This window comes from Ictidomys tridecemlineatus, chromosome 1 (genome assembly GCF_052094955.1).
Source record: "Ictidomys tridecemlineatus isolate mIctTri1 chromosome 1, mIctTri1.hap1, whole genome shotgun sequence".
Taxonomy (NCBI): domain Eukaryota; kingdom Metazoa; phylum Chordata; class Mammalia; order Rodentia; family Sciuridae; genus Ictidomys; species Ictidomys tridecemlineatus.
The window spans coordinates 258,106,740-258,118,945 of record NC_135477.1 but is presented as its reverse complement, the minus strand read 5'-3'; the positions used below and the strand labels follow the sequence as shown (position 1 = coordinate 258,118,945).

At 55.4% G+C, this 12,206-nt stretch overlaps 1 protein-coding gene across 2 annotated transcripts in view; it reads left to right on the top strand.

The window, feature by feature from the left end:
* LOC110599108 (ubiquitin-conjugating enzyme E2Q-like protein 1) overlaps positions 1-11,598 on the top strand; it is a 36,046-nt gene extending 24,448 nt beyond the window's left edge. The window contains exon 2 of one of the 2 annotated variants that reach the window (XM_078018497.1): positions 10,341-11,598. In XM_078018497.1, coding sequence (XP_077874623.1) covers positions 10,341-10,472 — 132 coding nt within the window. In that variant the 3' untranslated portion in view covers positions 10,473-11,598. The remainder of the gene's footprint in view (positions 1-10,340) is intronic. The other variant, XM_078018498.1, reaches the window with a different exon arrangement.
* Positions 11,599-12,206: the final 608 nt, after the last annotated feature.

Below are 12,206 nucleotides of genomic sequence, written 5' to 3'. Positions count from 1 at the left end.
CCTGCTTCCAGAGCTGGCCCCTGCTATGGCTGCTGGCTTCACTGTAAACCCTGGAGAAGTAGGATTTAGGAAATGCACTTGTGCTGTAAAGTGGAGAAGGATTGCCACCTGTCACACCCCCCAAACGGCTCAGAGCACTCCAGGGTTCTGGAAATCAGGAAGGTGAGCGCCGGCCTGGTTTCAGGATGAATACCTGGAGTCTCAGGGGTCCTGGCTCCAGACTCCTCTTCCTGCTGGTGGCGTGGAGCCAACCATGTGCTGAGGGAGTCATTATTTTTTACGCTGAGTTGATGCTTCCTTCTGCACCCACAGCCCTGGCACCTCATTAGCACCTCATTAGCAGCCACTGTACAAAACAATCAGAAGGGTGTTCTCAGGGCAAATGCACTGAGCACCGTTCTGGTGTTTAGTGGGTATTGGGTTATTAAAAGTTTTTCAGCATTTAAAGGTTTAATTTTCCCACAGGGTGAAAAACATCCTGCCCTGGACTGAGTTCGGGGTGTGCCCTCACTCAGCTCCCGGGCTTGCTGTGTCCCTGCTGCCTCAGACAGGAGCTGCCAGGGGGCGGTGCTCCTTAGGAACTGTTGATGGACAATGGTCCAGGGGTGCCGGGGCCACATGCAGTGTTCCCCAGCAGACAAAACTCCCAGACTTACCGGGTAACGTTGGTGAAAGTGCTGGAGAGCAGCAGGTGCCTGTGGCAGCACTGGATCCCCGTGGCTGCACCAGATGCCATCAGCCTGTCCATCAGCACTGCCCACTGCTCAGTAATCCATATCTTCAGCAGGAGAAGGTTGTTGGGAGGCATAGAGGTGCACCATCAGTGTTGGCAACTACTGCCATCACAGGGTCTGCCGCTCGCAAGGGCAGGAGCGGCCCCCTCGGTATAGAGAGGTGGAAGTGTCCCTTCTGCTTAAACCAGCAATCCCAACTCCAGGGACTCACGAATTCCCACCTCCACCTCAGCCATCCTGGGGTGGCCTCCACCTGGATTCTGGGACCGGTGGCCAACATTGATGCTGAAGGCCTTGGTCACATGAGGGTTCCCATGCCCTTGGGGGCTAGGCCACTCTAGAGAGACCAGGAGCAGGAGGGTGGACCCTCCAAATGGAGCCACTTACAGTCCTCCCCCCCCCAGAGGAGGGAAGTGATGGCCACAGTGCTACCTCAGACAGATGAGCACCTGTCCACCTCTCCTTACCCACCTCCCCCTGTCCACCTCCACCTGCCCACCTCCCCCTGTCCACCTCCACCTGCTTACCTCCACCTGCCCACCTCCCCCTGTCCACCTTCACCTGCCCACCTCCCCCTGTCCACCTTCACCTGCCCACCTCCCCCTGTCCACCTTCACCTGCCCACCTCCACCTGTCTACCTCTACCTGTCTATCTCCACCTGCCCACTTCCCCCTGTCCACCTCCACCTGTCTACCTCCACCTGTCTACCTCTACCTGCCCACCTCCACCTGTCTACCTCTACCTGTCTACCTCTCCCTGTCCATCTCCACCTGCCCACCTCTCCCTGCCCACCTCCACCTGCCCACCTCCCCCTGTTCACCTTCACCTGCCCACCTCCACCTGTCTATCTCTACCTGTCTACCTTCACCTGCCCACTTCCCCCTGTCCACCTCCACCTGCCCACTTTCACCTGCCCACCTCCCCCTGTCCACCTTCACTTGCCCACCTCCCCCTGTCTACTCTACCTGTCCACCTCCACCTGCCCACTTCCCCCTGTCTACCTCCACCTGCCCACCTCTCCCTGCCCACCTCCACCTGCCCACCTCTCCCTGCCCACCTCCCCTCGTCCACCTTCACCTGCCCACCTCCGCCTGTCTACCTCTACCTGCCTACAACCCCTGTTCACCTGCTCCTTTCCACTCCCCCTGCCCACCCAGCCCACAGGGCCTCACAGACCAAGCCTAGCCCTAGCCATGGCCTCCTCTCTGTGTGATGAAGTTGGGGCCACCATCTTGGACCTACAGTGTTTTCCGTCACAGCAGGTTCTCAGCAAGTGGCTTGAGGCTCAGTCCTTCACGCTGAAGTCAGCCCCTGCAGACTTGCTGCTGCTCTGTGGGCTGAGGTGAGACTGAAGTCCACCCAGTATCCCCCACCAGGACAGCTGTGGGTGGAGTCCCTGCTAACCCTACCCCTCCAAACCCAAGACCCTGGAGCAGCCCCCAGCAGGCTCTTGATGGCATCACAGGCTTTGGAGAAATGGTTGGCTGGAAGCTGGTTTGGCTTTGTTCACAGTAGGAGAGTTAGAAAAGAAGTGTTTGGGGCAGAAAGTGTGTGAGCTGGACTTTAGCTGTGTCCACTGGAGAGGGCAGTGGCTGCCTGGTGCAAGTGTCTGTCAGGGTGAGTAAAACGGTCTTCATGTGAGTGGCGGAGGCTGAAGCTGGGAATGCCCAGTGTTCCAAACATGGTGTGATGGATCAAAGACCAAGCGGACCTCTGACAGTCTCGTGACTGTGCAAACAGCAGCTGTCCTGGGCTATTCTAGGAGGCTTCCTTCACTCCCCACAGCAGGAGTTCCATTGGTACCAGATGTCTGGAGAGAGAAAACCAAACTCAAGTCACCCTGCTCTGTCCCCAGAAGCCCTCCCGTTAGAGCCAGGCAGCCGCTGTGGAGCAAGTCGTGGGAAGAAGTGAAATTTCACATCTTTAAGTCTCTGCTCCTCTTGAAAAAAACAGTAGAGTCGTAAAGTAAGTGAAGTAAATAATCCACACAGAGTCTTGTTGCCGTGTTTTGACAGCAAAACAGACTGTTATGAAAAATAATATGTATTTTATGTAGTTTGTGCCCAATTCATAACATTTTCACTCTTCAGTTTCTCCCAAAAACATATCCAAAACCTCCACGGATTCCAGAATCTCATCAGCTTTATTTGTTTAATGCTGCAGAAGTTCTTTTTGCACGTGTCAACTCCTGTGCTGCAATATGCCACGTGAACTTTCTCTGTCATTACAAGTCCCATCACTTGGGAAATGAAGCCGTGAAATGTCACCCCAAGTGCATAGGAAGACCTGCTCCTTGCAGCCGGGAACCGTGTCCAGAGTGAGTGTTCCATGCATATGTCACCCTGGTTGTCTGCGAAAGGCTTGCGTCTCTCTCCATGGGATTTCTCCAGAAGAACCACATTCGGGTTTTCTTGTCAAATTCACGGAGCTCCAGCTAGCAAGGGTAGAGAGCACGGTATGGCTGCCCTCCGTCTGACAGATTAATTACCCAGCACCCTCTCCTGTCATGTTACCTGGTGCTTTCTTGGCTCCTTCATTGTGGGGGGTGTTTCCCTTCAAAGACATTGTCATAACTCTTACCTGCATTAAGGGAACTGAACAATAGGAGTGGTGAAATAAGGAGGTGTCTGATTGCCTGATGATGGACAGCCATCCAATCAACAGCACACGGCAGAGGAGCTCAGGGCTGCAGGTGGAGTGTGTCCCACACATGGGGAAGAGTGGTCCCTGTCGGCCAAGATGCTCTCTGTCTGGAACGTGGAGAGGGGGTCACTTTCAGAACATCTCGTCTCCCTGACCACCTTCTGCAGGGCTGTGCTTCCCTGTCTCTCGGACGCATGTCCCCCTGGTCGGGAGCAAGGCCTGGCTTCTCCCACAAAGGTTGGCACACCCTGCTACCTTTTGACATGCAGCTCCAGGAAAGCACGGAGTGGGACCCCGGGTCCCATCCCTAAGTCAAGGTGACATGGATAGTTGGAGGTAGCCCTGGTGTCATGGGCTTGCAGCCACAGGCGGCCACAGTTTGGACGGAGCAGAGTCGCACTCTCTGGAACAGGAGGGCACAGTGAGAAGGGAGCACCAAGAACGAGGCAGGGGCAAAAGCGGGTGAGCGCCGTGGGGGAGGCTCCGTGGGGAAGCCTGAGTTTCTTCCCTTTCAAAATCTGATCCAATAGGAAAGAAAAGCCTGGTGCCCAGATTCTGAGCCAAGAGGTCAGGCTAGCCAGGAAAATGCCTTGTTCCTTGCAAAGAGTCAGAGTGTGGGTTTGGGCAGCGCCATCTTGGGTCAGGGTGACACCGGGAGAGTGGGCTTGCAGGCTAATGGTGCTAACGTGTGCAGGAGCACAGCGTTCAAGGAAACGCCGAGGTGCCTGTCTGCGTCCTCCCACAAGTCGCCCATGACAGTGGGGGTGTGCTCAGGGAACATTTCTAGAACCCTCCATGATCAGGTAGCATTGTCTCTGAAGGAGAAAACACAGGAGGAGGGGCAGTTTTGTGCTAAATAGATGTTTCAGCCTTGAAAACGGAACACAGTGTCCTTGGCTGGGCATCTTCCTTTTGCATTCTGTGCCTTGGAAAATGAGAGACACAGATTGCCATTATCTCAGCATGGGGACCTGAGCGGACAGGCCTTCCCGGGAGGGTGCGCCTGCCAGGCCCTGAGGATCAGTCCGGGCGTGTGGAGGTCCAGGCTCCGTGGCGGGGCCCAGAGGCTGGGAGACAAAGGCAGAGTCAATGTCCTGACAGGCTCCAGGTGTACACAAGCTGTGGTAAACCACAGGGTGCACGTGGCAGTCACAAGTTGGAGAGAGGGGACAGAGGGACGGAAGGAATCCCCTGGTGGGGGAGAGGGCTGCACGCAAGGCAGAAGCCCCGCAGCTGCAGGGTGTGGCGCGTCACTGTCTTGTCACCTTCTCTTCCATCAGCGACCCTTCTCCTGCTTCTGAGGGCTGGCCTGACCTTGGGCTCAGATGGCCTCCAAAGCCAGACACTCTGGCGCTGACCCCCTCTCAGCCATTGCTGGCAGTGTGACTTCAGCCATCTTATCCATGTCCGTGTCCCCGTTTCCTCGGCTGTCACCAGGGTTGCCCTGGTGAGCTGGGTGGGGGGGCTCATCCCATCCCGAGAGCCCTGCCTGGCCTGCTGCGCACCTCACTGGCCTTCAGCGGCCCCTGGCTGTCCCTCCACCCACTGAGGTGCCTTCTAAAGAAACCCCCTGGGGTCCAGACGCTTAAGCAAAATTGTAAGAATTGATGGAACCTCCAAAAACAATTTTTTTTAAATAATCATTTGCTGTCATTTATATTTTTAGAAAAAAGTTCCTTTTCCTGCTGGCTTCCTCCAAGAAATGCCATCTGTTTCAAAGCAGATTTGACAATTGCTAGAACTTTCTTTCAGGCGTAGGGGGAGACGCTCATGTTTTGTGAGCATCTGGGAACGGTGCCTTCAGTGCTGCCAGGGCTTGAGGACTTGTTGTCATAGTACTGAGGGGAGTGGCTTTACTTTTTTTTTTTTTTTAATGAGCATTATCAAAATTTAGACAAAACTGGTTTGCTGGCCCAAACTTCGATGCTGGTTTTGTCATCCCGAGATTTTACAAATTTAAGAAACAATACATGGGTTGGCTACTAATGAGGAAAATATTTTAGAGATGATAATGTAGAATCTGTGGTTAAGATCTTAATGAAAAGTTCTAGAATGTTCTCCCAAGGGACTTTTCCTCTTTAGAGGAGCAGCTTTGCATCTGGACACTATTTTCCGACTTTGCCCTGAAGATAAGCAATGTCCTGAAACAGCTGAGTCGTGGTTCTACTGGGCCTCAGTTGGACTCTCCCACCTCTCCCAGGCCCTCAGCCACCTTCTCTGGACCATGACAATAACCTAACTGGACAAGCCACCAAGCCCGTCTGGCATAACACCTCCCAAATGACTCATCCCCAAAGGAACCTGACCTTTCACCCACAGGACGGGGAGCAGAGCTCTCTAGGGAGCCTCCCTCCTGTCGTGGGTAGAGCTGTGTCCTCCAAAAAGATGCAGGTTGAGATCCAAGACGCTTGGGACCAGAAGTGCCTCCAATTCCAGAAATTTCTGAACATTGGAATATTTGCATAGATTTTACAGGTTGAATATTTCAAACTCAAAAATCTGAAATTGAAAAACGCCTTGAAATCTGAAACTTTTGGAGGATTGTGTTGGTGGGGGACATGGACGCCTCAATAGTGAAAGAAACCAGAGTCGTGCTGGGCGGGGGCTTCGTGGGGAGGGGTGAGAGCAGGAAGGCTGGCCTCCCTGGAGGTGGCCCCCAGGCCGGTGCGTGTCCCCCCCCACCCCCGGGCTTCACAGACCCAGCCGTGACTCTCTTTTGGTTCTGACGAGGTCTTGTGGGTGACCCAGGTGGGAACCCCAGCTCTGCCGTAGCCTGTGGTAAGTCACCTAATGGAAGCTCGGATTCCCAGCAAGCCCTGAGGCTGGGCTGGAATTCTGCTGCCCTGGGCCGTGTGCAAAGCTGCCCATGGCAACTCACCCGCCGGAATGCACTCAGCCTGGGTCAGCGACACCCCGCGGAGGCCATGGGCTCTGCGACCTCTGGGAGTTGGACTGTAGACAGAAGCCGGCTGCTCCAGGCAGCCCATGGGCCCCATCCTCGAGACCCTGCTCCTTTCCTCAGGGTGGGCTGCTGCTGGGCACAGTCCTGATGACAGGCACCAAGCCCCCCAGCCTGAAGGTGGAGGCTGCTGCCCTCCACCTGGCACATGCACCCAGGGCTCCCTCTACTCAGCAAGGCCACTGCTGGGCTCGGGTCCCTGGTCAGTGCACTGCAGACACACTTTCTTCCGTCCTTGCTGTCTGAATGTCACCTCTATGTCCACACACATGGGCTTTTACGGACACCCTTAATAGAATCCCAGTGTCTTCCAAAGGGCACCTCCTTGCAGCACCACTGTGCGCTGCCTTCTTCAAGCTCCAGGTTGCTCCCCAGGTCCTGTGGGATGGGGAGTCTGCAATGCGCATGGCCCTTGTGTGGAACGGCACCGGGCAGGCTGCTGGGGGCTGAACTACCACGGCTTCACCACCAGCCGCCGCTCCGCCATCCAGGCTCAGGAACCGCACTCGGGGACCTCAGATCTTTACAAGGAGTCTGTAAGTTTCAACTGTTTCTAGGGAGCCTACCCCTGAAATTCACAGGCAAGTGAAACACAGAAATACCAAGAGGGTATGTTTGCAAGGAAAATAAAAGAAAAATCTAATCAAGTGAGGATATAGGTTTGGATACATGAATATGGACCACTGGAAATGGACATGATTTAAAAGGCTGAGATTAAACACAATAGATTGGATTTGCCTGAAGACATTTTTTGGGACCAAATATATAGAATCACAATATCCACATTAAAAGACAGAAATCTTTTGCTTTTTCAAGAAGGCAGAATAAAAGTAGATTTAATGAAAAGATGCCACCCTCCACGATAGCTTAAAAACTAAAAAGCCTGGCTCATCGGCATCTTTGCCCCGCTCCCTCCTGTGGGAGCATGTGACATGGTTAAGACAAGTTTACTGTCACGGCTCAGGGGTGCCCTGGCATCTGGCCAGCGAGGCCAGGCATGGGTTCCCCTGTGCCCTGCCCAGGACCACCCACCACCAAGTCTCCCAGCCCAGAGGTCAGCCCTAGCGGCTGCAGTACATCCATCCGCCTGTCCCCGCGTGGCCCCCAAGGCAGCCTGGTTTTGCCTCCCGGCACCCGGCACGGCATGGGTGGACCAGCCCGGGACGCAGACTCACGGTTGAAGAGGAATGTCTGCGTACTGAATAAAGCGGCTGACCCCAAAAGGGAGAATGAGAGCTCGGGGTAAAGCTGCCCCAACGGTCCCTCGGACAGGTGCAGCCGGGAGGCCTCTGCACGGGACAGGACTCTGAGGCTGCGGAGGCACAGTCCCATGCTGAGAGGGCTCAGAGAGCACCCTTCCCACTCTAGGTGGTGGCCAGCCGCTGCAGGGCAGGGAGTTCCTGTCAGCATTGAGCACAGCGGGTGGGCGGAGGGCAGGAGCTCCCACAGGGAAGTGTCCTGGGCGGGTCCCTGACCTTAGCTCAGTGACACCCAAGGTGGGAGAGGAGACGACAGCGTGCTGGCCTGCAAGTCCACTCTCCTCCTGGGCACGGTGATGCTGCAGCGGGTTCTGACCACACTTCAATCCCCAAAAGACCAAGTTTCAGGAGGCCATGTGTAAAGCAAGAAGGAGAGTCCCCGCACGCCAGCAGCAGCTCGGGGACTGAGGCCAGGTGTCCTCTTGTGCCCTGGGCATGAGGAACATCTCAACAGGAACAGCTCAGCCACCCTACAGAGTGGGGACATGGTGTGCGATGTTGGAATGGCCCCTCTGGAGAGGTCAGATGGATGTCGGTGAAGAGGGGTCTGTGAACTGGGAGTGCGGGGAGCACTGGGAGCTGGGGGTTCCCCAGGGACGGCTTAGAGGAGGGAGGTGTCCAACCCCTGGCCCAGGGCAGCCGCTGTCTCCCGTGCTGAACTGACCGAGCCCTGGGCTTTCTGTTCGTGATTCCCCGAGAAGAAAAGGCGACCGAGCTGGCCTGTTCCTTTGGGGGTTTCTCTGCTGCTTCTAGTAAGAGCTGGGACTTTCACGAAGGACAGGCCAGGTGGACATTCTTCGAAACGAGATAGGATGCCCCGAGGTCACTCTGCTTTTTAGGGAACACTCCTGCCTCTGGCCACACAGAGCAGCTTGTCCAGGTGCCTTCTGCTCACAACCCCCGAGTCACACCACACACTCAGCGTTGGAGAGAAGAAAGAGGCACTGCAAACACGCGCTTCACCCCAAAACTCCAGCCCTTGCTACCAGCTCTCGCGGGACACGTGAATTGTCACCAGTGTCCCTAGAAAGATGTGCCTCGAGTGTTTAATGAAGCCAGCTGGGGCCCATCTCCGCACGTGGAGGTGACGGTTATGAATGTGGCAGCTCTCAGCAGTCCCCTCTGTCACTGACGATGCAGCAGACAGCAAGGGACAGAGTGGGGAAATCAAAACCAGGAGTCCTACTGCGAGGACGGGGGCCCTTCCAGCAGTCGTAGCCGGTGACTGCCTGTCCTCTGCTCTCCCTGCTCCTTCCTGCACCCTTTCCAAAGGTGTCCCTTCCCGATGGCAGATGGACAGAGTGAGGCAGCACACCTCACCTGGACTTCTGCCCCCCAGCCAGGGATCGTGCTGTGTGCCCACAGACGAAAGGAGCCCCAGCCCTAAGTCAGACGTGCACGCCGGCCTGCTGTCCCCCGGGCCTCAGGTGTGGGCACCATTTGCCAGAGGATTCGGAGGTTCGCCCAGCTTCTCCCACTGTGGACTGTCAGAGAGCTAAGGTTGGGAGACACTCCTGCCTCCAGCCACAGGGACCGGGCGGTGCAGCCCACAGTGGCCGTCCAGGGCGGCAGGCTGCAGTATGGTGTAGGAGGTGGGGGTACTGAGGCCTGGTTCCGCTCAAGGCACCACAGTGAGCCCAGCTGTGCTGCTGCAAACAGCATGACAACTGGGAACACAGTGGGCCTGTTCAGAGAGCCCTGCCTTTAGTAAAGCTCCATAAACAGCAGGAGGTAGTCAGTAATCATTAGAAGGCACTTGTTAGTTGTTGAAATGCAGCCAGATCTTTCGAGATGTTTCTGCCCCATGTGTGAAAGGCTTGCATGAGACACTTGGGAAAGGAGCAGATCCCCAGGAAAGCCTAAGCCTACTCCAGGCTCTGGGGGAGCAGAGGAACCCATGAGGCGGGGGGGGGGGGGGGGGGGCGGGGGGGGCGGCGATTCAGGTGATTCTCCATCAAGAGGCTGTTTCAGGAACAACTAAGGCTGGAATACGAGGGGCCCCAGCAGGTCCGTCTAGGCACTGCACTGGGTGCTGGTTGTCTTGTGTGCTCTTGCCTTTGCTGTGCTCTGTGCCCTGGGGACTCTCCAAGACTCTGTCCCAGCTCCCTCTCTTACAGTCTAGAGCCTTCTTGTGCCACCTTAGGAGGGTCCAGACCCTCACCCGAGGCAGAGCCAGCTTCTCAGTCCTCAGACCAGCACTCACTGGCCACTGCCAGGGAGGTGACCTGTCCCCTGCCCCTCACCCACCTCCCAGCTGTGTAATACACACAGCATGAGTGACAGGAACTCACTGCTTGATTTTAAAAGCCAGAGCTTTCAAATACTTCTGTGAATATGCAAATACACCTGTACACAAGTTGACTACCCCCACCGCTATCAAAGAGGAATCGGAAGTCAGAATTCACAGCCTTCCGCCCATTCGCCTTAGAGGGGGACTGTTGGGTTCCCAGTGGACGCTCGCCCCACATGGCTGATCCTGCCAGCCACCTTGGGGATGAGGGCAGAGGCCGGCTTCCTGCCTCCTGGAGCGAGCACACTCAGGGAGGCCAAGGCTGTGGGCTGGGAAGACAGGTTTGCCAGCCCTGGCTCTGTGTCTGCCCGGCCGAGAGGCCCCACCCGTGCTGATGGCCACGAGGTCACCTTGATTCAGAAAGTCCCACGACCTCCCGCGTTTTAGGCAGAGCTGATGGGAGACAGAAGGACAGCTGAAGTTCTAACCTGCTCTCTCTTCTCATCTCATGCAGGGACGGATCTGCAGAAAAGCCGGCAAGTCAAAAAAGTCCTTCAGTCGCAAGGAGGCCGAAGCCACCTTTAAGAGCTTGGTGAAGACTCACGAAAAATATGGCTGGGTCACCCCACCCGTGTCTGACGGCTGACCGCCCGCCCGTGTCCACTCGCACCGACTCCCTGACCTCTCCTCCCCACGCTGCACACCCTCCACCCTTTTCTACTCCAGCCAGAACTGCACCCTGAATGCCAAGGAGACGTTGAAGTTATTTATGAACAAGTGTATTCACAGAGAGAAGGGGTTAGGTTTCCATGATAAATGAATGATCATCTCTAAGCGCTTTAGAACCCATGTCGAGATGGTGACGTTCCCCAGCCCGCCCATCCCCGCCCTCCCGGCACCTGGCCCTTAGCTTCTTCCCATGCCAGCAGCTCCAGCAGGCAGGCGGGAGCCTCAGTGTTCGCCAGCTCCAGCCCCATGTAAACGGCGCATTCCTGTTTCCTAGGAGCACCTCGCACTGTGGCCGGCCGGCCCCTGTTTGCTGTGCCCTGTGTCTGTGTCTCTCTTCCTGGCAGGTCAACACAACCTGAAGACATGTCTTTCTTTCTGTGGCCTCTGGTCTGCTGTGACATCATTTAGACCTCATCCATGCTCTGACCTTCGGCTCATGAAAACAATTTAACATTGCCAGGTTCTAGTGATTAAAACCGCCCACTTGGTTACTTGTGCTCTCTATGCTGATTGTGTGGTGTGCTGCTGTTCCAGATAAACCAGTGCCATTCCATGAGAGACAGGGACGCTGCAAACGCACGCCAGGTGCACCCCCTGGGGCTCAGAGCAGTGACAGAGACAGCGGTGTTGGCAGAGACGAGGAGACACTCCCACCCGCGGCAGCAGCATGTTCGTGCTCCTGCCACCAGAGCAAAGACAGTCTCCCACTCATGCAGTCATCTGACTCGGTGGACTGCGTGCTAGTGACGGGGAGACCACGGGATCGCACCTGACTTGCATGGCCGGGTCTGTTTCCTCCCCAAGTAGTCACATGTGTGTCCCCCACGGTTGAGACGCGGGCACCTCGTGTGGTGTAAACCTCCTGTTATTTAATCTCCCGCCGTTCCATTTTTCTCTTCTGTTAAGTTACTTAGAACTTTCTAAGAAACTCCATGAAATGAGGAAATACTGTTTATAATAACTTGCGGAAAGAGGTAAAAAAATGTTCATTCCAAGTGGAAAATCTGATTGGACACATTTTAAATAAAATCATGCATACCTGACACACTGACTCAAGAATCCAATCATTGTGAGCTAGGCTTCCATTTAAAATATTTCATCTGCTTTGTCAAATGTGAATATTCCAAAGACTGCAAACACCAAAACTTGTACTTCAGGAGCCACAGCTCACAGCCAGGAAATGCAGTCTTAGGAACCCACAGTCTTTGCAAAAATCTAACAGGTGGAAACAGTCCCAAGGGGCAGCCAGGGAGATGAGGAGAATCTAAACTGAAAGCACCAGGGACGTCTGGGTCAGACCCAAACCTCCCGCAGGGAAGGAAGAGCCCACTTCTGGACGGTTGGGAACGACTCTTCAGGCAGTTTTGACTCTCGGGTCGCTGTTCTCTTTGTTCAAGGGTTTTGGAGACCAGAGAGGCTTCGCCTCAAACCGCAGAGTGACCGGGGATCAACCAAATCTGTCCTTTATTGTTGTTATTTCCTTACCCTTCCTTATTTGCCCCGAATACACAAATGCAGCTGCCAGGCTACAATGACCCACTTGAGAAGGCCTGACCTCCAGCTCACGTTCCCTGAGAGCGGCCGTGGTCAGGAAACTCGATGACAGTGCCTTGCAGCCTGACCTCTCTGATCCCCAACGTGGAATTCTCCA